Source organism: Gymnodraco acuticeps, unplaced genomic scaffold (genome assembly GCF_902827175.1).
Source record: "Gymnodraco acuticeps unplaced genomic scaffold, fGymAcu1.1, whole genome shotgun sequence".
Taxonomy (NCBI): domain Eukaryota; kingdom Metazoa; phylum Chordata; class Actinopteri; order Perciformes; family Bathydraconidae; genus Gymnodraco; species Gymnodraco acuticeps.
Window position 1 is genome coordinate 1 of NW_022990147.1, and position 22,045 is coordinate 22,045.

Here is a 22,045-nt window from a genome sequence, read left to right on the forward strand (position 1 = left end):
AGGGGAGGGGGAAAGGAAAGGGAGGAAGAGAGTCCGACGGGAGGTGATGAAAAGGAGCGGAGGGGAGAAAAGAGGAGAATCAGGGGCTATTCAGAGTAAAGTGTTATGAGAGAGTCAGAGTTAAGAGTCAGAGCTGGGAGTCTCAGGGACGAAAGAGTCAGAGCAGAAAGTCAGAAGAAAGTCTGAAAGGAGGGCAGAATGAGACAAGAGGAGAGAAGAGTTAGAAGAGGGTGAGAGCAGAATGAGACAAGAGGGTGAGAGCAGAATGAGACAAGAGGGTGAGAGCAGAAGTTAGACAAGAGGGTGAGAGCAGAATGAGACAAGAGGAGAGAAGAGTCAGAAGAGAGCCAAAGAAGAGAGTCAGAGCAGAGAGTGTCAGAGGGGTGAGTCAGAGTCTTAGCAGAGAGGGGAGTCACAGAGAAGTAGGGCAGAAGAGAGGAGAGAGTCAGAGCAGAGTCAGAAAAAAGGCAGTCAGATGAGAGTCAAAGCAAAGAGTCAGAGATAAAGAGTCACAAAGAGGAGAGTCAGAGCAGAGAGGAATGGGGAGTCAAGGCACAGGACAGCACGAGAGGACAGTGTGCATGATAAAAGACTTTGCCCATGCTAATTGTAATGGAGGAACATGTACCTAGGGCCAGTGTGGCTTACTGATGTAACTGTGATAGATTGTGTGCAACAATAGAGCTCTATGGTACAGAGGAGGATGATACATCAGGCATTGGAGAAACACATAACTTGTTAGTGATATATTGGTTTTGGTCTTTGCACGACACAAACGCACATCAACATGAATGCAGGTGAACGAGCACTTACACACAGCACATGCAGGGCCACAGCTCCCTCTGTTCTCTCCTTGTGTGTGAACAGGTCTGTAGGGAACTCGTGCAGAGCTGGAAGAGAAAGACACATGGGGTTAGAACAGTTCACATACAGTAGTGTGTGTGTGTGTGTGTGTGTGTGTGTGTGTGTGTGTGTGTGTGTGTGTGTGTGTGTGTGTGTGTGTGTGTGTGTGTGTGTGTGTGTGTGTGTGTGTGTGTGTGTGTGTGTGTGTGTGTGTGTGTGTGTGTGTTGCTGCAGAGTGTGCTGTAGGGAACATGTTTCCAATGCACAGCAAAGAGGTCAACCCTATGAGAAAATAAACGTGTGGAACTCATGTGTACTGATGAGGAGCCTTGCCCAGAGAGAACCTTGCCCAGTCAAACTGTGCCCTGCCAAGGACTGTGTATGAGCATGCTTCCTCAGAGAGTGACAACAGGAGACTAGGGACATTGAAAAAGTGATGACTAGGATAAAGGGAGGGCAAAGAGGAGAGCATTGTAAAAATAGAGCCAGGGATATTTAGGGTAACTGGGATGAAGACCACAGAGAGAAAGAGTGGTGGGAGTTTAACCGCAATGTGCAAACTCTGCTTCCCTGCATGGGAATGTGAGCACAATTGAGTTAGAGAGAGTAACTGTGTGTGAGCAGAAGATAAAGAGAGCAGGATGGAGCGAAAAGTGGAAAGTTGGCACACAGAGAATGTGTGAAGGAAAGCAGAAGGACGTGAAAAGGGGGAGTTTTAAATGTGGCCTGAGTTATTCTACCCTTCTTCTCCGTGACTTCCTGACATCTTCCCCCTCTCAGCCCCATACTAGTCCCCCCCCCCCGGCTGCCAAGACCAGCGACAGGCTGCTGGAGAGTGATGAGGAGCCTTCGCCTCTCAGAAGTCCGTTCACAGGCCACTGATAACGCCTGTTACATATTTCAGCACCTACACTATTCCATGGGCAGAGAGATGAGCTAAATAGATCCGAGATAGACCATATTAAGTTACTACAAAAGTATGCAACAACAATGGTAAGATACAAGTTTACAAAGTGTCCAAGAAATGCAAAAGACATCATACCAGAATACTGTGATCACACGGACATGATGCTACTCACTGAAACATCTTCTTCAATACGGTTGCGTGTGAATGTTAAATATTGTGTGAAAGTGAGTGTCAGTTTTCTGGTTTGGTATGCATTCCAAGCAGGAATGACCAAAGACATATGTGCAGCCTTTGTTTGCATGCAGGTAAACAGTCTGTGTGGAGAGCTAAGGAAACAGAACCCATCGGCCCAAATCATTCAACTCAATGACTATCTTCCAAAGCTTCTTTTTAATTAGTTTGTAAACTGACTTTTGTGAAGGAAAAATCTGGAGGTAGATGTTCTCTTTCATTTTGTTCTCATTCACAGCTTGAGCTACACCTGTGTTCTGTATATCAAGCAATATCAATGTGTGTGAGTTCCAAGTAGTTCTGAATCAATAAGTATTAAGAGCGAAGAATTCCGTTGAGGAGTCCTCCAGGCTGATCAAGAACCCCCCGCTTCACGTTGTGATCACCTGGTCTGGTGTGAAATGTCCAAATTGACAAATTAATCGAGTATTCAACTAAGCAGTGTAATAAAACAAGACAAAGGTTTGAATCAGGAGCATCAAGGTTACATCAAATGCATCTTACAGAGCGTAAAGTGCCTTCTGCATCATTCATGGCCACTTGAGAGACAGGTAGGCCAACAAGAAGTGGTGAAACCAATGAATGAATACACTAAATAAGTTAGGAGTGGTTGCGTAGTTTATCATTCCACCTACTTTTGGTCTTATTTCAGTCTAACCTCCTAGACAACATAATGCAGTGAAAAAAATCCAAGCAGAAAGAATAGTTCACCACTTTCCCACTGCCCTCCCACTCTCCCCATTTTGTACTATGCTGACCTATTTGCATCTGCAGCATCTCGCTGTGTTTGAGTGGCTGCAGTCCTCCTCTGCACTGTGTTCCACTGCTGTAACTTTCTTAAGCCAAACACAATGCAGAGCAGCCACAGAGGGTACAAAGCAGCAGAGCAGACAGCCATCTCGCAGCGACAGCTGGATGTGTTTAATATTTACTGTTACAAGCCGGTGTTAGCAAGCACAAATTCAATACAGCCCGGCTAGTGAATGCAGGGAAACAACAAGCAGCTCTCATGACAGGAATTACAACTTAATGTAGATGAGAGAACGACAATACTTGTGTCTAGGGCTGGACCATAGGGCCAACAAGTCTTATTGTCAGTCTTATTTTAGATCAATGTTTTTGATGTTTAGCAACTTTCTTTAGCAAGGATATACTGGATTACACAGGATTCACTGTAAAAAAAGGCAATTACAAAAGTAATTCTATAGTATGAAAAAATACAACATTTAATAGAGTGCCTTTAATGTAGGCAGCACTTACATTTCAATCCAGCTTTTGAAATGTAAAATAAATGTTGTACTCATCATGACTTACATTTTGAACATAATCTGAACAACAAACTACAGGCCTTGCCTAAGAAAACTGACATTACAAATGTCACAGTCCTACTGATCTACAGTATGAGCAGCAGGGGCGGATCTACGGGGGGCAAGGGGGGGCAGCTGCCCCCCCCCACTGTAGAGCCTTGCCCCCCCAGCTGCCCCCCTAACTTTTGTTTCCCTAAAACTGTACTAAAACAAACCTACACTATTTCCACAAGCTTCTCAAGCAACAAAACAAGCATTACATTAGTTAAAATTGAATCATTTTAAATATCATTTTAGGCCCGTTAAAAACGCAGCTACGGCCCTGCATTAAACTGCGTTCACACAGACCGCGGCTCACACCGCTGCAGAGAGGGAGCGAGCTGTCCCAGCACCTATGGATCAGCTTCCCCTGGGAGCATTTCCCCTTCCACTAGTTTTGTTTTTACTAAGGACGAGAGCTTGAAACTAAATATTAATAAAACGCTGCCGTTTGAATCGATAGCGTTTAACAGACGGGCGCTGTTTGGGGCGTTACGTTACAAAATACTACGCAGACAGCGTTAGCTGGGAGATCGATCATTTTGCTAAACTACGCGGTAGCCTACTATTAAATCCACGTAAACTACACATCACAGCCATGAGGCCAGATCAATTAAACCAGGATACATCCTTTACCGTAAAAACTGGATCCAAACACAGCTGCCTGTGTGCGCTTGATCAATACTTTCTGATGTTATATTTATGATATGCTACATATTAGCTAGGCTACATGGCCCTAACGTGTAAAGTTATACAAGCATTTGTACCAGTGCTTTTCACAAGTAGACTCTTGCAGGCCAGAGTATAGGAGTGATTCAACAACAACAAAAAGACATATGAGAAGTGATCAGGACGAACAGAAAGAGGAAAAGGAAAAGAGAGATGAAAGGACCAGGAGAGTCAGAGCAGGAGGAAGAGGAGGAGATGAAGAGACCAGGAGGCTCAGAGCAGGAGGAAGAGGAGGAGATGAAGACATTAGTGAAGAAGAAGAAATATATGTGAGGAATAAAGATGAAGTATCAGAAAGAGGGCCAGAGGCAGGGATCAGGAGGCACAGGAGACTCCAGCTGGACCACATGGTATGTTCTTATTCTCCTTACATATTCCAATACAGCAGCACAATCTAGCAGCTCTTAGTATTGACAAATATTGATTGAAATGTGTTGCTGCACAGGTCACCTGTAGCTCTCTGAAGAGATGGGTGATGTCATTTGTGTACTTAATTATAATTAAGTACTTACAGTATGCAGAATTCTGAGTATTCTCTGAATCGGGTGCCTTTTGGGTCTTTATATCTTTGAAAAATGAAACCAAAATGTTTGGTCATAACATCTGGTAGTGGACTACTTACATGTTCCCACCTCAGGCACAAAATATAAATAATTACTAGGAATTTCCTTGAAAAAATGTAACAGGGTTGAAGTTTTTGACAAAAAGTAGGCATGAGACCTCGTTTAGCTAAGATATGGCACCACATGGAAGTCAAGGACATTACAAAATTGTAATATTTTGCAAAACTATTGTTTATTTTGTAATAAACTATTATTTACTATTATTAATTCATATAACAGAGTTGAAATGTTGAGCTTGTCAATCTTAATCTGAAAATACAAAAACTGAAATATAGGTAAGAGAAGAAACTGACACTTTTGTGATGTAATTCCCTCAATGCAGATCACACATGGACTGATCCATTATTTTAATAGGAGGGTAAATGATATGGCGTGACGGGGTTGAAACAAACTGAGGGACAATATTGCAATTTCATAGATAATTCAAGTATTTTTTCAGAATTGATTTTTGATCAGTTAAAGTTGACAAGCATATGATTATATTAGCAGCAACATTTTGGGATAATTGGCCATTTTGATTTGTTTAATATTAAATTAATATGTAATAATGCTTAGTGAGGACATGCAAATATGTCTGTCTAAGACAGGGGTCTGCAACCTTTTTGACCAAAAGAGCCCTTTTGCTCCTTTTTCCAAAAGATTTTTTTGTCTGGAGCCGCAAAACATATTTCATAGTTTTTTATTGTTATATCAGACAAAAACTACAGTTTTTTTGCATTTATTAGGCTATTTATTACATGATATAAAACTGTTAACCTCTAATAAGAAACAAAGAACTCTTATAAGGAGAATTAAAAATAATACACAGGCCTACTTTAAAATAAATTAAACACAGCACTTGGGGAGTCCTCTGCACATTTGAAGGAAAACAAATATTATTAAAATGGGCCCACTTTGAAATAAATAAAACATATAGCTGCACCCTAAAAAGAGTTAAAGGTAGGGTAGGTAAGAATGGAGAAACCATGGAGAAACCAGCTCGAGTGCGCTAGAATTTGAAAGTACACAACCAGAAAATATCTGCCTCTTCCTTCAGACTTCCTTACAGAGCCCCTCCTCCAACACACACGAACGCGCACATGACCAATGAGGGCACGAGATAAGTTTGTGCACAGATGGAAGGCTGACAGGCAGGTAGGCCATCCAGTTACTTTAGCTGGGCCGGCTCAGATGATTGGTCGTGCTTTTTACAGCGCTACGGCTTCCACAGATTAATTTTTGTATGTATTTATTGTCAAAGCATTTAATATATTCATTGCTATCGGGACGTTAAGAGCATTCCATGGAATATAACAAAAAGTGTTTTCTGAAATAAATGACATACCCCATTGAATTATGACTGAAGATCGTCAGCTGTCTTCCTCTCCCTTGTTGTTCCTCGATACGTAAAGGCTGCAGCACCGTTGACAACTTCTCTCTACATATCAAACATACCGGTAAACCAGCATCGTTTGCTGTGAAAGCAGATAACTCTGTCCACACAGAATTAAATCCTGTGTTCCTCCGGTACTTTTCTTTGATTTATCCATAGTTCGCTCATTGAGCCGGGGGTCAGGTTATTCGCCTCCAAGAAAAGGCGCTGGCGCGGGATCGTAGCAGGATGTGACGCATATTTTAGTTGACCTAATTAAAACCATTTTGTTTTTTATTTATGTGTCACAGTATCACCTCAAAATACAAGATACGAAACATATTTAAAATATAAATAGTCCTACAAATACTTTTATTTTATTTCCTTCTTATTTTTGTCAAAGCTCAAGGGAGCCAGAGCAGAGGGCTTAAAGGGCCGCATGCGGCCCGTGGGCCGCGGGTTGCCAACCCCTGGTCTAAGACAACCAATTTTTTTTAAAACAAAATATATATTTAATTTTACATTGTAATGCAAAACAACCTGTTCCATTAATTCATTGCTTTAAAATACATTTTGTAGTTTCCTTTCATTTAAAATTATTGAAGTAAGCTTGGGGGACTCAAAGGGCACCCGATTGTTTGTCTGAACACCTTGTTTCTCTTGTGCATTAAGAACACTTGTGTTAGGGCATGAATTAACAATAAATAGGTTATATACAGTATAAAATACCACGTACTGTCTGCCCTCCTATGCCACCCTGGCATGACCTCTTGCCTCCCCTTTGCCCCCCCCATGTAAAATGTTCTAGAACCGCCACTGATGAGCAGTCAGAAAATCCAACAAACTAAAACAATCTCAACACCAATCACTGCATGTTTTGAGAAATGTAAAGTGGGAATATTATGCTCATTTCATAATATTATTTAGTGCCTCTACTGTGACATGTCTCCATGCTTTAATGTTCCAAAAGCTCTTTAATGTATAGAGCCGGCCGTCTCTGTTGTGATTGGTCAACTGATTAAAGATGTGTCAGATATGCCTCTTAGTAAATAATTTACAATTGGTTGGAGTGCTAGCCAACAGAAGCGCCATTGTTACATAGTGATGTCACTATGTTACGGAAGTAAACAAAGGAGTCAAATGGAGGCGTTTCAGGCAGGTGGGGAGTGTGTGGGAGAGAAACTCTCTGTGGAAGGGAATTCTGTATTTTAGCCTTTGCAGACCACTTAAATGCACAAAAACCTATATAATACACTACAGGAAAGGGGAAACCCCAAAAGCATAATAGACCCCCATTAAGTCCAATGCTTGCTGTAAACATGCTGGAAACCCTTCCCCGCTTCAGCCTCCAGACCGGGATGAGGACTTGATGCTCACCTCAGGGCTAGCCCTCCTGACACAGCAGTTGGGAACCAAGACACAGGAACCTTACCTGGGTGACTGTTATGACCTGGCTCAGAAGGCCACAACAAAGAGGAGACACACCATATCAACAGTTAGAAAAAGATGTTTATTAAAGCAAGTGATTCAAATTAGCCAAATGAATCAAGTGCAAAACAAGTAAAGCATGAGGTGTGAGCATCAGTGGTATCAGTAATGTAACTGCAGGGTGAGGATTGCATGAACATGTAGTGTGAGGGTGTTGAAGTGCACAAAGTAAAACAACTGAAATAACTAATAACATACTCATCCGAACCGGGTGCCTGTATCAGAAAGCAGAGAGGGGCAGAGAGGCTTTAAATAGCTGCAGGGCACCAGACCCAGGTGCCCTGAGTTACTGCAATCAATGCAGCTGGATGCAGCACAGCCGCACCCTCTCCAGATGACCCCACAGTGACAAACTGACATCTACAGTTTACAATTACTACTTTTTGACCTATCTGCTTATATGTATCTGTATTCTCATTCAGATACGTGTTGTGCGGAGGATTGGTTATTTTTATCATAGCTTTTGCAAATTGCAAATTGCATTTTATTTAGGGCTGCACAATTTGGGAACAGATGGTAAGGGAACATATTGTTGTGAGTGATTGCGATATGAATCACGGTTGGCTAAAGGGTATGATCATTTTTTAAACGTTCACATTACTGTTGGAGAAATATTTTAAGATGATGTTCTGATATTTTAAGAGGAACAGTACCAAACAAGAAATTCTGTTTTACGTTTTTAGAATGCTGTTTGTAGGCTATTATAGTGATTCTCTGCAGCACTACAACACTTCAATAAGAAAGATATTTTCACAAATTCGGCCTTAACCATATACCAGGTTTAATGCCATTTGGATTTTGCACCAATCCATATAGTGATTTTCAATACAATTTAGATGAATTGTGAAGCCCTAGTTCCATAGAAAATGCCAAATAGAATCACCAGACATAATGATACATGAGGAAAGACAAGACTGTAAACAATCTAACACACTTTACAGAGTGCTGAAGCTGACTTTCTCCTTGAGTCTTCAAAGAGCCGGCATTACAACCCATGGCGCTAATTAATGTTCTAAGAAGCATGCAGCCGATTTCCCAGGAGAGGTAGTAAGTACATGAGCAGAGGTGATGCAGAACCGCACTCTCCCACAAGAAACCCACTGAACTCCTTTAAGTAAACAAGGTGCTTTATACACAACGCTGCTCAGCACCTAGCTCTGTCACGTAGAATAGAAACCAAACCCAGAGACAAGAAAACAAAAATCGACAGAAAAAAATGTGTTGTGGGAATTAAAACCGTGAATAATGGCAAATCGATTGCCAATATACACATTTTTCAACGGCCACAATTGAAGTATGCATCTCAGAGGTGTGTAGGGAATATACTGATAATAGTTTCCGAAAAGCTGCACCCTCTATTCTCAGACTTGTATGCAATGCCAAATGATGTACTGTAGTTGCAATCCACCTCATTTTGCAGGGGATCTGGGTACTCGGAAAAAGTAGAGGTGTTATTTTTCACATCCCTCTTTCCATGGCAACCAAAGGGGAATTGGACTAAGATACTTCCATCAAACCCTTCCTGTGAAACGACATGTTTTAAAGAGATCTTAGGAGAGACCTGGTTTGATGGTATTTATGCATCCAAATAAAGAAAGACGCAGTCTCCAACAGATCATCTTACAAATTAGGTTTTTTTGTGCAAATTCTGTCAATTGTAATGATTCACATTTCCCAATTGGATTGGTTTAATAGAAATGTGATTATTTATACTAATAGCAAGGGTTCAATACAGACTGCAAAGAGCTGAGGGGTTTGCCCAGGCAGTATCTTTCCTGGTTTGTGAGGATAAAGAATGTTGTTTTAACTACCAAACTTAAATTCTTGAAAGACTTTCGCTATATAGTACGGAGCCCCTAAAGGTTCATGGAAAACAAAAAAGTATCTCGTGCGAACGATATACTGATATACTTTCTCGTTCGCACAAGATACTTTCTTATGGTTAGACACATCGAGCTGCCCGATTATTAAGCCATATTATTAGTTTTATGAAGAAGATGTCCGGTCGCCAGGGCGTGTGTGTGTGTGCGTGCGTGCGTGCGTCAAGTGCAAGAAATATATATGCAACACAGTAAAACTCGGCCACTCGTGTTGTATAGGCTGGCATGACTAGGCTGTGTTCAATAGAGCTGATGTGTTGGGTGAAATGACATGAATGCGTTCAATTTCAAATTGTTCAAAAAAATACACATCAATAGTGATGAAAAACCTTGTTTCATTTATATTTGTTCAAGATAAACAATTTTATCACAAAGAACGAGTAGAACTTGTATTGATAAATGTGATCTAACAGAGGTAAATGGTAAATATTAACCGTATATGCTTAAGCAATATATGTCTATATTGCTTGTAATTGAGATAAAGTAAACATCTGTTAAGTACTTTTACGTAAATTGTTACAGCTGTATTGATTTAAAAAACCAATAATGCAGTTGGTCCACCAGAACATTGGAGTAACAAAAACATGAACAGCACACAAGGGTTAATTAGATTTCTGACCCTGCATGCTGTCGACCAGGGCACTGTAATCTGGTGTGTATCCCGAGAGGTTCACTCTGATGCAGTCATCCAGGTGGGCCTCAGTGAGACGAGTTCGGAACTTGGACTTGATAAAGTTCATGTCAGAAAAGGCAGATTCGCACAGGTATGTTGAGACAAACAGGGTAGCACATTTCATGGCTCTGTGCTAATGTTGGGGAACTTCTTTGCATCCACAAGCTTCCAGAAAAAGACTTATGTGACTTCAACTGGATGTCATTTTGCAGACTGAGAATTTCCATCTCCAAATCAACAGCACTGAGATTGAACACCTCACCCATCTGTTCAGAAATGTCACATATGTCCACATCCATGAAGGGGTTTGAAATAAATGTGGCACAGGGCTCCAGCCTCGAAAAATGTCCGTGAATCTGTCCTTAAACTCCTGACCCAGCCTGGTCAAGAGGTCTATGTATTTCTGGATGTCCATGGCCCCAGGCGCAGTATCATTTTCTTCCATAATTTTGTGCACAGAGGGGAAGTGCTGCATTTTCCTTTGCTCCACTTGTTGGAGAAACAGGCCCAGTTTTGCCTTGACAGCACTAATCATTTCACTGATTGTCTTCCCCTTGCCTTGCAATTCGCAGTTCAGGTTATTTAATTTCTCTGTCACATCTGCTAGAAATGCCAGGTCCAGTGTCAGACAGCAGAGTTGTATCCTCATTTCTTGCTTCCATGAAAGCTTTGATCTCTGTCAGAAGTGCTAAAAAATGATGCAGGATTTTTCCTCTGCTAAGCCATCTGATTTCTGTATGCAGAAAAATATCGCCATATTCTGATGACAGTTCTTCCAAAAATAACTTGAAACTTCGATGTTGTTTGGCCTGTGCTCGAATATAATTTATTATATTTATGACAGGTGTCATGACATGATCAAACCCCATGACTTTGGCACAAAGGGACTGTTGGTGGATGATGCAATGATAGTTAAAAAAACTAGGAAAATCCGGGTCTGCTTTGCAGTTTGCAATGAAGCCATTTTAAATAACCCAATTTGTGTTCTGTAAACCTGAAAAGGATATTCCTTTGTTTTTGTCCCTTTCGTAAGAAATGTAAATCAATGTTTAATGACGTAATTTAGTTTAAACATACAGTAAGCCTATATTTTATTCTGAAAACATTTCCGGTTAGCATTCGTCAGTGGCTAACGTTGTTGCTAAAGTTTATTTTGAAAAGCTTTACCGGAAGAAGTCTCCGGAATATCAACAGTGAGCTTGATTGATTGATTGAAAAGTTTATTAACAGCTTGTATATTGGGTACAGTACAGTACAGCTCAAAACATACAATTGTTAAGGGGATGCAGACCAGAGAAAGACTTTCGTCTTGTTTACATCAGGGTCCCCCATTTCCAATTCATCATATCATTTAAGACATATAAGACATATTTGACATACAGATGGCTTATTTACAATGTACATACAGGTGGTTTTTTACATACAGATTGCTTATTTACAATTTTCATTTTAGATTTCGTTCTAATACATCCTAACCGGACATTTAAGACATACCAAGTCTACAGATATACAGTTAGTAACAGAGTCTAAAATGCGAGTATATACATAGATGGGGGGGGGGAAGCTGTCCATTGAACGACAGGTTGAGATTTGTACCATTACCGGGGCCAGTTTTGCAATGCTCTCCCCCGAAGGTGCTCTTTAAGAGAGGTTTTGAAGGTAAGTATAGTTTTACTTTCCTTTACAGTTGTGGGAAGAGCGTTCCACCTTGATGTGGCATAATTGCGAAACGTGTATTCCCCCTTTTTTGTGCCAAATCTGGGTTTCACATGATTTGTGGAGAATTTTGACATGTACATGGGTACCATAGAGGTGTAGTGGATCTTGTAGACCAGGCCCATTGCAAGTAGCTGTACTCTGTCGTCTACTCTAAGCCATCCTAGGTTGTCAAAGTGGGCAGAGGTGAGGTGGGTTCTAGATGAAAGGTCAAGCAGTAGTCTGACCAGTTTATTTTGTGATGTTTGAAGTTTTATTTTTAGCGCCTTGGAGGTGCTATGGTACCATGACGTGCAAGCATAGTCATAGTACCCTTGAATGAGTGCTCCTGCCAGAGTTTTCAGGGTGTTTTTGTTTACCAGAGAGGAGATCCGGTATAGGAATCTAGTTCTTTGATTGACTTTTTTTATTACATTGGATGCCATTTTGTCACAGGAGAGGTTTGCCTCAAGAATAGATCGTAGGTATGTAATTTCCTTCTTACTTGTTGTGACAATAATGTCGCCCACTGCAACTGAGAAGTCGTCGGATTTGCTGAGATTATGTTTCGAACCGAAGAGAATGGACTCTGTTTTACCCAGGTGTAATGATAATGTATTATCGGCGAGCCAGGTGCAGATTCTGCCGAGCTCGGAGCTGAGGGTTTTTTCAACCCGCAACCTGTTCCTGTCAGAGACTAGCAGGGCTGAGTCGTCCGCGAACAGGAACAAGTTGCAGTCACATGCTGATGACATGTCGTTTGCATAAATTAGGAACAGTAACGGACCTAATATGCTTCCTTGTGGAACACCACAGCTCACTGGGAGGGGGGGGGACAGAGTACCGTTTACCTCCACCATCTGTTCTCTCCCCTCCAGGTAGGATTGCATCCAGCTCACCGATAGTTTATCAAAACCAATTGCTTTTAGCTTGTCAATCAGAATGGGGTGATTGACAGTGTCGAAAGCCTTTTGTAGGTCCAGCATCACCATGCCGCAGTACTTGCCCTCGTCCACCTCTTGTTTGATGTGGTCGCTCAAATAAAGAAGGCATGTGTCAGTGGAGTGGGATGTTCTAAAGCCAGATTGAAATTCATAGATTAGTTTCTTTTCCGCGAGGTACTTTTCGACCTGTTCATATGCTATTTTTTCCATGACTTTCGAGATGGAGGTAAGTATAGAAAGAGGGCGGTAGTTGCCTGGGTCCAATTTTCTGCCCTTTTTGTGCAGGGGAGTTACTCTTGCAATTTTGAAGTCTTTGGGTACTTTCCCCTGTTTTATGGAGAGGTTAATTATGTGAGCTATGACTGGTGAGATGGCGGTTGCTGTCTCTCTGAGGAATTTGGAGGGGATATTGTCGTGGCCAGTGGCCTTGTTAGGTTGGAGGGCGCTCAGTTTAATGAGTACCTCAGCTGTTGTTACCCTTGCTAGACTGAAATCCTCTTTGCGTACCCCTAGGTTTTTGTAGTAGGTCATGATGTGATCTACTCCAAAAAGCCCTGAGTGGGAGGGTAATTTATTTACAAGAGTTGTGGCTATGTTTGTGAAAAAAAAATGCAAGTACTTGGCCACATCCAGTTTGTCTGTGATGAGCCTGTTATCTGTCTTTATGTTTAAGTTAGAAAATCTCGTTTTAAGTTTTTTACTGCAGCCAAGCTGGTTATTGAGTAATTTCCAAAGTTCACGGGGTTTATTTTTGTTTTCCTCAGTTTTGACATTGATGAAATTCTTTTTGGCAGTTTTGATCATGGAGCTTACGTCATTTCTTAGTCTGTTTCTTTCCATTTTTAGTTCAGTCACGTGGGCCTGGAGTTCACTGCTCGAGTTTTTTTGGAAAGCATTGACTGACTTTTATGAAACTCAGAGCATTTTTTGTCTCTGGTTTTCATGGCGGTCAGTATGCCGGAGTGCATCCACGGCTCAGCGCGATTTTTTACCCTGGTTGTTCTTAGGGGGGCCAAATCATTGAGTATTGCAGAGAATTTGTTTTTGAAACCAAGCCATGTTTCTTCAACTTGTGTACCACTGAGCTCATCTGAGCAGTCCAGGCTCTCCAGTTCTAGGTTAAAGGCCTCGCTAGAGTAGTTTTTGAGGTCTCTAGATATGACTGTTTTGTGACAGCCGGCCCTTTGTTTTAGCTTTTTGCGGGTACAGAATATCATATAATGATCACTTAAACCGCATGCTATAACCCCTTTACTGGAGATCCTGGACTTGTCAGAGGTCAGAATGAGATCAATGGTAGTTTGTGTTGTTTCACATACCCGGGTGGGTTGGGTGATTAGCTGGCTGAAGCCGTGCAGATCACAAATCCTACTGAAGGACTTGAAGACGGACGTGTCTTTACGTTGCATATCCGTGTTCCAGTCTCCAATAATAATTGTCTCTACATCCCCCACATCAGCCAAACACCCATCTAATGTATCATAAAAGTCACTCTGTTCCGGTGGTCTATAGATTGTCCCGACTATTACAGATTTAGCATTGTCAAAAAGAATTTCAACCCACACAGATTCAATATTTTCATGATGCAGGTCAGTATGGTTTTTGAAATTGGTGTCTTTATGTATGTACATGCAGACACCACCTCCATTCACGTTCCTGTCCCTTCTCACTACAAGATAATCTTCAATTTCAATCTCTGAATCTGTAATGGAATTGTCCAATTTGGTCTCAGAAAAGCATAATATGCTTGCCTTACCGTTCATGAATAGCTGCCTGAGTTCAGCCAGTTTGTGTCTCAGGCTGTTAGTGTTCAGATGAAAAATATGTAGTCCATTTTTGTTGCTTAAATGCACAATGTCGTCAGCTTGCAGATATTTGTCTTTGTCCGTTACAGCAACCGGCTTGCGGCCTGCCGTGGTGTTTGGAGCGGTGGGGGGAGGGAGGCTCCGTTGTAGCTTTAGCCGTTGATATGCTAGCAGGGTGGCTAACAACATGGCGGATATTTGTTCCCTCGGATCTCGGTTCTCTTCCTCTCGTCACTGCCTCATGCGTGTCTGTCTGCCGAGGCGTCCCCGGGGGAATGTCGAAGTCTCCGTTTATTTCTCGATCTCCGCTGTCTCCACGGTCTCTGTTGTCGTCGCGTAGTTGTTGCTGCAGCGGAAGAGATGCTAGTTGTGATGCTAGTTGTGATGCTAGCTCCTCGAGCCTGCAGGACTCTTAACTTCCAGTTTTGTGTTAACAACGATTACAGCCGTTAAAATGCATTAAATACAAAGTCATGAAAGAAAGTATGGGGAGAAGAGGCGTGTGGAGTTATACAAGGAAGAACACAACGTCTAAATCCTCTGTTATGCGCGATATCGGACATAGAAGACCGAGGCGGGAGGACCCCCTGCGTTGCCAGCCGCCATCGAAGAGGAGGAGCCAAATGATGAGATATATAGAGAGGTGACGGAGCTTTGTTCGCTTTCATTCCACGGCCGCGACTGCGAGACAACAGCTGCAGCTGCTCTCTCCACAACCTTCTGTTTGTTTCATTACCGCGCTACTTAATTAAAGTACCCATTTGTCTCTTTATTTGAAGCTTCTCTTCTGGGACGCGAGAACAACGAACACATCTAACACGTTGCAGTTGTATATATGTCTTAAGTGTCATTTGGCTTGGCTTCCTATTTTGTATGGACATGCTTTCATTTTGAAGGCGAGTTTGCGCTGTTGACAGGAAGTTGCTTAGGAAACAACGTGATGGAGAAAAGGAGCGGAGAAAATTAATATTTACATATAAAAGCAGCGAAAGCAAAGGACAAAGTTTATGTTTAAGTGTTCGCCCCCCCACGAGGTGGCACAAGGTTGGTATTAACTTTAATATAAAAATGTGGGTTGTGTCCTAATTCGTTTATATGCTGTTTTGTAGCTTTGCTGTCTGTTTACAGTTAACTTTTGGTAGTATGCAAAAGTGATTCTAATACAGATGGAGCCTAAAAGTATTTGTTATTTTTGTGTATTTATAGCTCTTACGTTGATTCTGGTGTTTTAATCAATTCTAAATCATCAGTAAAGTCTACGACCAACTTTCGGAGGGATATGCTACAGCCCTATGCCTCCCTGTCATGGCTGGGCATCCATCAGTTGTTATTGATACAAATGTTTCTAATGGCACATTCTTTTCAGCAAAGTAGTTCTTCACTATGTTGTAAATGTCCAGGCCTCTGGTTGTTGTTTTCAAAGGTAGCAGTGAGAAATTCCTCTTTAACGGAGAAGTCTTCAAACACCATTCTTATGAAAACCGCCAACTGAGCAGTGTCGCTTGAGTCCACGGATTCATCACACTGAATTGAAAACCATTTGCAGGTGCCTATGTCACGTTCCAATTGCCCCTTTGCGTCCTCTGAGAGCGCGGAAACTCTCCTTGCCATGGTATTCGAGCCTAACTGCACCTTTGTTATAGCAGACAGGATTTCAGGGCCATTTTTGTGCTCTTTGAATAAAGAATCAGCAACGAGAGTCATTGCATCCTTAACAAAACCCCCATCTGTAAAAGGTTTGTTATTCTTTGCTAAAAGATGGGCCACTTTAAATGACGCTTCGGTTCCAGCCTCGGCTTTCTTCACTGGATTTGTGAACAACGTTTGCTGCTGTTGCAATCCCACTTTCAACTGGCTCACCTTAGCTGACGCAGGCTGCTGCCAGAAGGAAGATCACGGTCAAACTCCTTATGAAATGTGGTGAAGTGCCGCTCCACATCGCTTTTCTTCCCGACTGCAACGCTGGTCCCGCAAATCAAGCACACCCGCACTGGTCTTTTACAATTGTGAAAAAATAGTCAGTCTCCCACTCTTGATGGAAATGGTACGCCTTCTGTCGTTTCGTCGATGGCCCGGCTGCCATACTCATTGTTTATTAAAGAACTCCAAACTGTACGTTACTTTCACTCACGTTAAAATAAAATCCGCATTTGATGCGTTCACAATCGGCTCGGAAGAATTAGCATATTAGCCTGTTGCGTTACTATTACTTAGACGAACATGATTGGTCGATATTCATTGTGGGGGTGGGGGGAGGAGGGGTGTTAGATAGATATAGAGTTGTAGTAAGTAGATAGAGTTCGCTTCGTTTATGCATAGGGTAGATTCTTTTCATTTTATTTCTTTTTTTGTGTGTGTATTGTTTACATTTTGGATTTGCATGACGAGCTACTTATTGAGAGACCCCTGTTGGAGACCCCTGTTGGAGACCCCTGCCTTAAATTAACACATCCACTTGTCAATTACTGAGTGTACTGCCCAGAGTAGCAGAACTAAGGGTTAGGGTTAGACAATGTGTTTTATTACATTACATGTTACTTGTTAGACGCTTTTATCCAAAGCGACTTACATACTCAATACTGTGGACAATCCCCACAGGAGCAATTTGGGGTGAAGTGTCTCAGGGACACAACGACATGCTGACTGCAGTGAGGTTTGAACCTGTGCTCCCCTGATCCCAACACCAGCGTACTATTCCACTGCGCCACAGCCACCCACAACACAATTTAACAACCCAACTACAGCCAACCTGAAATGGTAAGCTTACATCTATAGTACTTAGGAAGAAATGTAGGAATCCAACCCTAACCCTATTCCCTAAATAAACCAAGCTGAGATTGTACTGAGCTGACGCTCACAATTGCCCTGCATCCCTAGACCCATCAACAAACTCTTACTCTTCTTTTCGGAACTCCCATCATGTAGGGACAGTTGACTCAGCAACACTCCTTGACAAGTTCACACATTTTACACACTGACTCGTGGGAGCTTCCTAATCATGGTGTGCTGCTGCTTACTGAGCAGCTTTCTGTCCTTGCTGAGGGTTAAGCAGTTCAGAGTCCGACTGACAGCAGTAACTTTTTACCCTTAATGAAAAGCAATTATTTAGAGATTCCAAGCTGAAAATGTATAAATTCCGACAAGAAAAGCTGTGTTCAACTTGAGGTCCTTTGAAATCAATCCATAAACTGAAGAAGAAACATAAGAAGAAAAAGGAGAATCTAGAAGAAAAAGAACAGATAATAGAGGTAAGAGGTACGTTGTGTGTGAAATCAGAGGCTGGACTGTCACAAAAGCAAATGATGGTGTCCACATAGCGCTGGCAGAAAAGATCTGGCAGCGCACTCAGCTATTTGTTTTGGTTTCTTTGACAATGATACAGTATTGTGACAAATTATCACAGATATTTAATGAAAGACTATATTCGCCCCCTTGGATTTTATCATTTGTTTGACCAGCCAAATGATTCTTGCTTTCACACTTTGTTTGATTGTTCTTCACTGCTCAATCTGACCAGTGTACGAAGGAAAAGTCACACACTTAGCGGCAGCAACATCCAGTGTCCGACCAGCTAATCCGCTTAAAGAAATGGGATTTTTTTTGTCCCCGTAATGATAATTTCTGTCTGAAATCCACGGTCAATAACAGTTTTCTACACCAATTTACTACAGTGACATCAATGGTAATTTGTGGAAAAGTTAAAATATTTCACCTGGAAGCCCTCGGAGTGGCTGCAAAAGAAAAGGTAGAATTCTCAGTAAAAGAACGCTATGCACTGCACTTTTTCTCGAGGCAGCTGCTTCCCATTGGAATCAATTGAAAAGACGCTAGTGTTCAGAAAAATGCAGTAACACATGACTTATGAACATACCAACACACTGCAATAGTGTACATCGGCACAGCCATTACTGTTCATAGACTGGTTGGGTCAAAAGTGTGCAAACAACTTAAGAGGAACATTTGGGTTCAATCTTAAAGAGACTTTTTGCATTATTATTATTATTATTATGCATCACATGTATGGGATGGGACCCACTTGTGTTCTTTCACTGGTGATAGTCATCGGCATGTCCTATGGCAGACAGAGACGGTCATTTCACATTCAAGCATTCGAGGCAAGGTTTAATGAAGCGTTCTTGGGTTGATTTTGTCAATGCTTATTTTGGCCAGAAGAGTTGCAGGGTGCCATGACCAGAACACGGTACGATGAATTTCCCACAGCAACACACCCATCCATTAACAAAAGGGCATATGACCACCAACATATGACTATCTACCCAAAAGGGCACCACTGCATAAAGGTGGTGATTTACTTGATACAAATAATTATAGACCAATCTCTATAATATGTTCTATTTCCAAAGTTTTGGAGAAAATAATTTATAATCAACTGTCACATTATCTCAATACTTATAATATTTTATCTCCGGTTCAATCTGGTTTCAGGCCTAATCACTCCACAACAACTGCCCTACTTACATTTATGAATGACTTGTACTCTGCTGCAGATGATGGTGAACTCACTCGCCAAATCATCAAGTTAGAAATTCTGTTCAGATTTATTTCTCTGTCCCCTCTGCAAAAAAAATGGATTGGCAGAAGAGCATTCATTTTCAAAGCCCCAACTGACTGGAATACTTTACCTGCTGCTATTAGATCTCTTGCATCATTGGGTATGTTTAAACAAGCATTGTTATCTCACTTTCAACTGGTCTGTACTTGTTATTAATGAAACTGATATTGATGAAACTGATTTGCTCGACTGTCTCAAATTGTAATGATTGTATGCATTGCTTGAATTTTACTTAAAAGACTGTATGTGGTTTGTCTTGTGTGTCATGTTTTGCATTTTGTCCTTTTGTTTATGTATGTCTGTAAGTTGTTGCTATTGTCGGGACCCCCTTGAAAACGAGATGGTGCATCTCAAGGGGTTTATCCCAATCAATAAAAAGTTCTATATATAAATGTCTGTTTCACAATTCAGATGGTTATTTCTTATGCAACTTGTGCTTTTGAAGAGTGACTCATCCTCAGCCTTATCGAAGACATATTTATACAAGACAACCTGGCAAAGGGAGGGCGCATTCAGGTTCAACAATAGATGCAACATTTTCTTTTCAGAGATGCCAAGATACCCTACGTCAAGTGGTTGTTTGAAAATGATTTTTTTTTTTGAATACGTTAATGATGGGTAGTTATCCGGACTGAATTACTAAAGCTTCCTACAGTAGTGCAAAGAGTTGCTCCATGTCAGAAAATTCTAAGAGATAAAACGTTTTTAACTTTTTAGGCTAAATTAGGAGCTCTCTTATACCTCATTCACACCAACGGTGTTTCAGGGCCGGTTCGGAGCTGGAGCTTGAAAAGCACCGGGTTTTCCTGTTCACACCGCAGCGAAGCAGCCTCTTAGCTCCGGAATCCGGTTCATTTCAAATTGTCCGGCCAAAGCAAAAGCACCACATACATCACGCTTACGTCGAGGCGGGGGCAGGGGCGGGATCAACTCCTGAACAACAACAAAAAGCGGCGTTTTATCCAGTTTGTACACAACGATGGAGAAACTTAACAAGCAGCAGTGGTCCACTGAAGAGACCAGCTACCTACTGGGAATCTGGTCTTCCGAAGAGGTACAGAGGAAGCTGGAGCACAATCGGCTATTGTTGTTGTTGTCGGTGTCAGCTGTGAGGGGTTTCCGCATGGTTTGGCTTTATGAAGCAGGCACGCAAACGGTTACGTCATGACGCAAACGATGACGCAATGACGCAGCACCAGTCGGACTCTGGGCAGTGTGAAAAGAGCCGGAGCTAAACCGAAGAACCGGTTCTGAACCTGAAAAGCTCTAGCACGGAGCTTGAACCGGAGTTGCGTTGGTGTGAATGAGGTATTAGAGTATTCTCAGAGTGTTTGCAAATAGAGTGGTGGAGTGAAGATGCATTGTTGTAGGCCGTCGCAGAAGTTAGCATCGCAAGGCTCCCTCGACAAAATCAAAGGGATTACGCCATTTAATTTCGGTACAGTGCAGAGAACAAGCTCTGTTTATGATACTTAACACGTTTCGTACAACAGGACAGTCTCCGCATATTAACACCACTTTGTGATTTTTTAAGCCTTGATACAAAAGTCGGGAATCATGGAAAACATCATGGTCGCATGACTGTGCATCACAACCGCTACGCCAAAAGGAAGAGTCATGCCAGCGTGTTGATGTTTAGTCATTTCATTTAGTCACTTGTTAGCAACCTGCGTTTTTTATGAGATATTAAAGTAAGGAAATTCACGAGTGAGGTATTTTCTGACATATTTTATTTATTTCACAGGTCCAAAAAACCATTGAATTGATAATATGTTTAGTCTTTTCAGGGTTTTAGGACTCATTGCTGCACCACTCTAAATGGCCCCTGATGTATAATCACAATGCCCATTCAGCAATTTGATAGACGATTGTTGATCATAAACAATTTGTTTTAAACCTTATCAAGTTAAATGACGAGCATGCTCAAACAGACGCATTCACATCAGTCCACTTTGATTGGTTTCATCAATAACAGCGCCACTGCCTGAGAAGTTTGCTCGACTTTAATGGTCTAAACACAAACTCCATAGCAACAGAGTGAGTGTCTTCTTGAGGCAGAGTGTGTTTAAGTGGCAGGAGGGGAGAGGTGGGCAAAAATAATAGACTGCTAGGCTTAACAAGGAGGGAGTCGCTACACTGCCGCTGCTCTGGGTAACATTTGCCATTAGTGATGGCGTTTGATGTACTACATGCAGAGCACAGGCCAGGATGCTGTGCATTATGCATTATGTTGGGATCGGTGTTGGTGTGTTGGGGGTTGTAACGTGATTCTATTTTATTACGGAGCATTTTCTGTCAGCTCAGATTTTATTCCTGCTTTTTTTAACTGTAGTATGTGCACATCTGTTTCATTGATGGTGTATAGGCTACTGCCTGAATATGCTTTATGAAAGGCATGTTTTCCTATCAATAACATTTATTTGTGATACTAAATATCTTGGTTACTTATTTTCTTAGGTAACATTGTTCTGTGTTCCTACATCTTGAATTTAAGTAAAATCCATTTGATTGATATTTGATATTGAGGTTATCCAAAAGTAACTGAAAGTAATTGATACTCAGATTAGATTACTGTAATTAGTAATTGTAACGGAATACATTTTTAGTTTTAGACACATTCTGCCTGTGTCCACTTCATTTTCCTGCTGCACCTACCTGCACCATCCCATGCCTGTCTAATTTACCAGGCAATTTGGAAGGAGCCACTGTGAGCCGCTGAGGGCACTGAATGGAGTTGTAGCATGACTTCTGTTTGGCTTGTTTTTCTTGTGCTGGAGCTCTGAGACACCCTTTTCCTTCATAATAGCTTCGGTTTCGTAAACTTTTTTGCCAAATAGAATTTGTGTCCTACATTCATCCTTCTCTGGTATGGCCAGTATGGTTAGGTTATACATCATTTTATCCGATTACTACATTTAAATCTCCTCAATAATAAACAATTCTATCATGTTCCTTTA

At 41.5% G+C, this 22,045-nt stretch overlaps 1 protein-coding gene across 1 annotated transcript in view; it reads right to left on the minus strand.

The window, feature by feature from the left end:
* Nucleotides 1–813: 813 nt before the first annotated feature.
* Nucleotides 814–22,045, minus strand: part of LOC117546869 (sodium/potassium/calcium exchanger 3-like) — a gene marked incomplete at its 3' end in the record, with an annotated part of 64,690 nt that continues 43,458 nt past the window's right edge. The window contains exon 3 of the mRNA XM_034217225.1: nucleotides 814–890. Coding sequence (XP_034073116.1) covers nucleotides 814–890 — 77 coding nt within the window. The remainder of the gene's footprint in view (nucleotides 891–22,045) is intronic.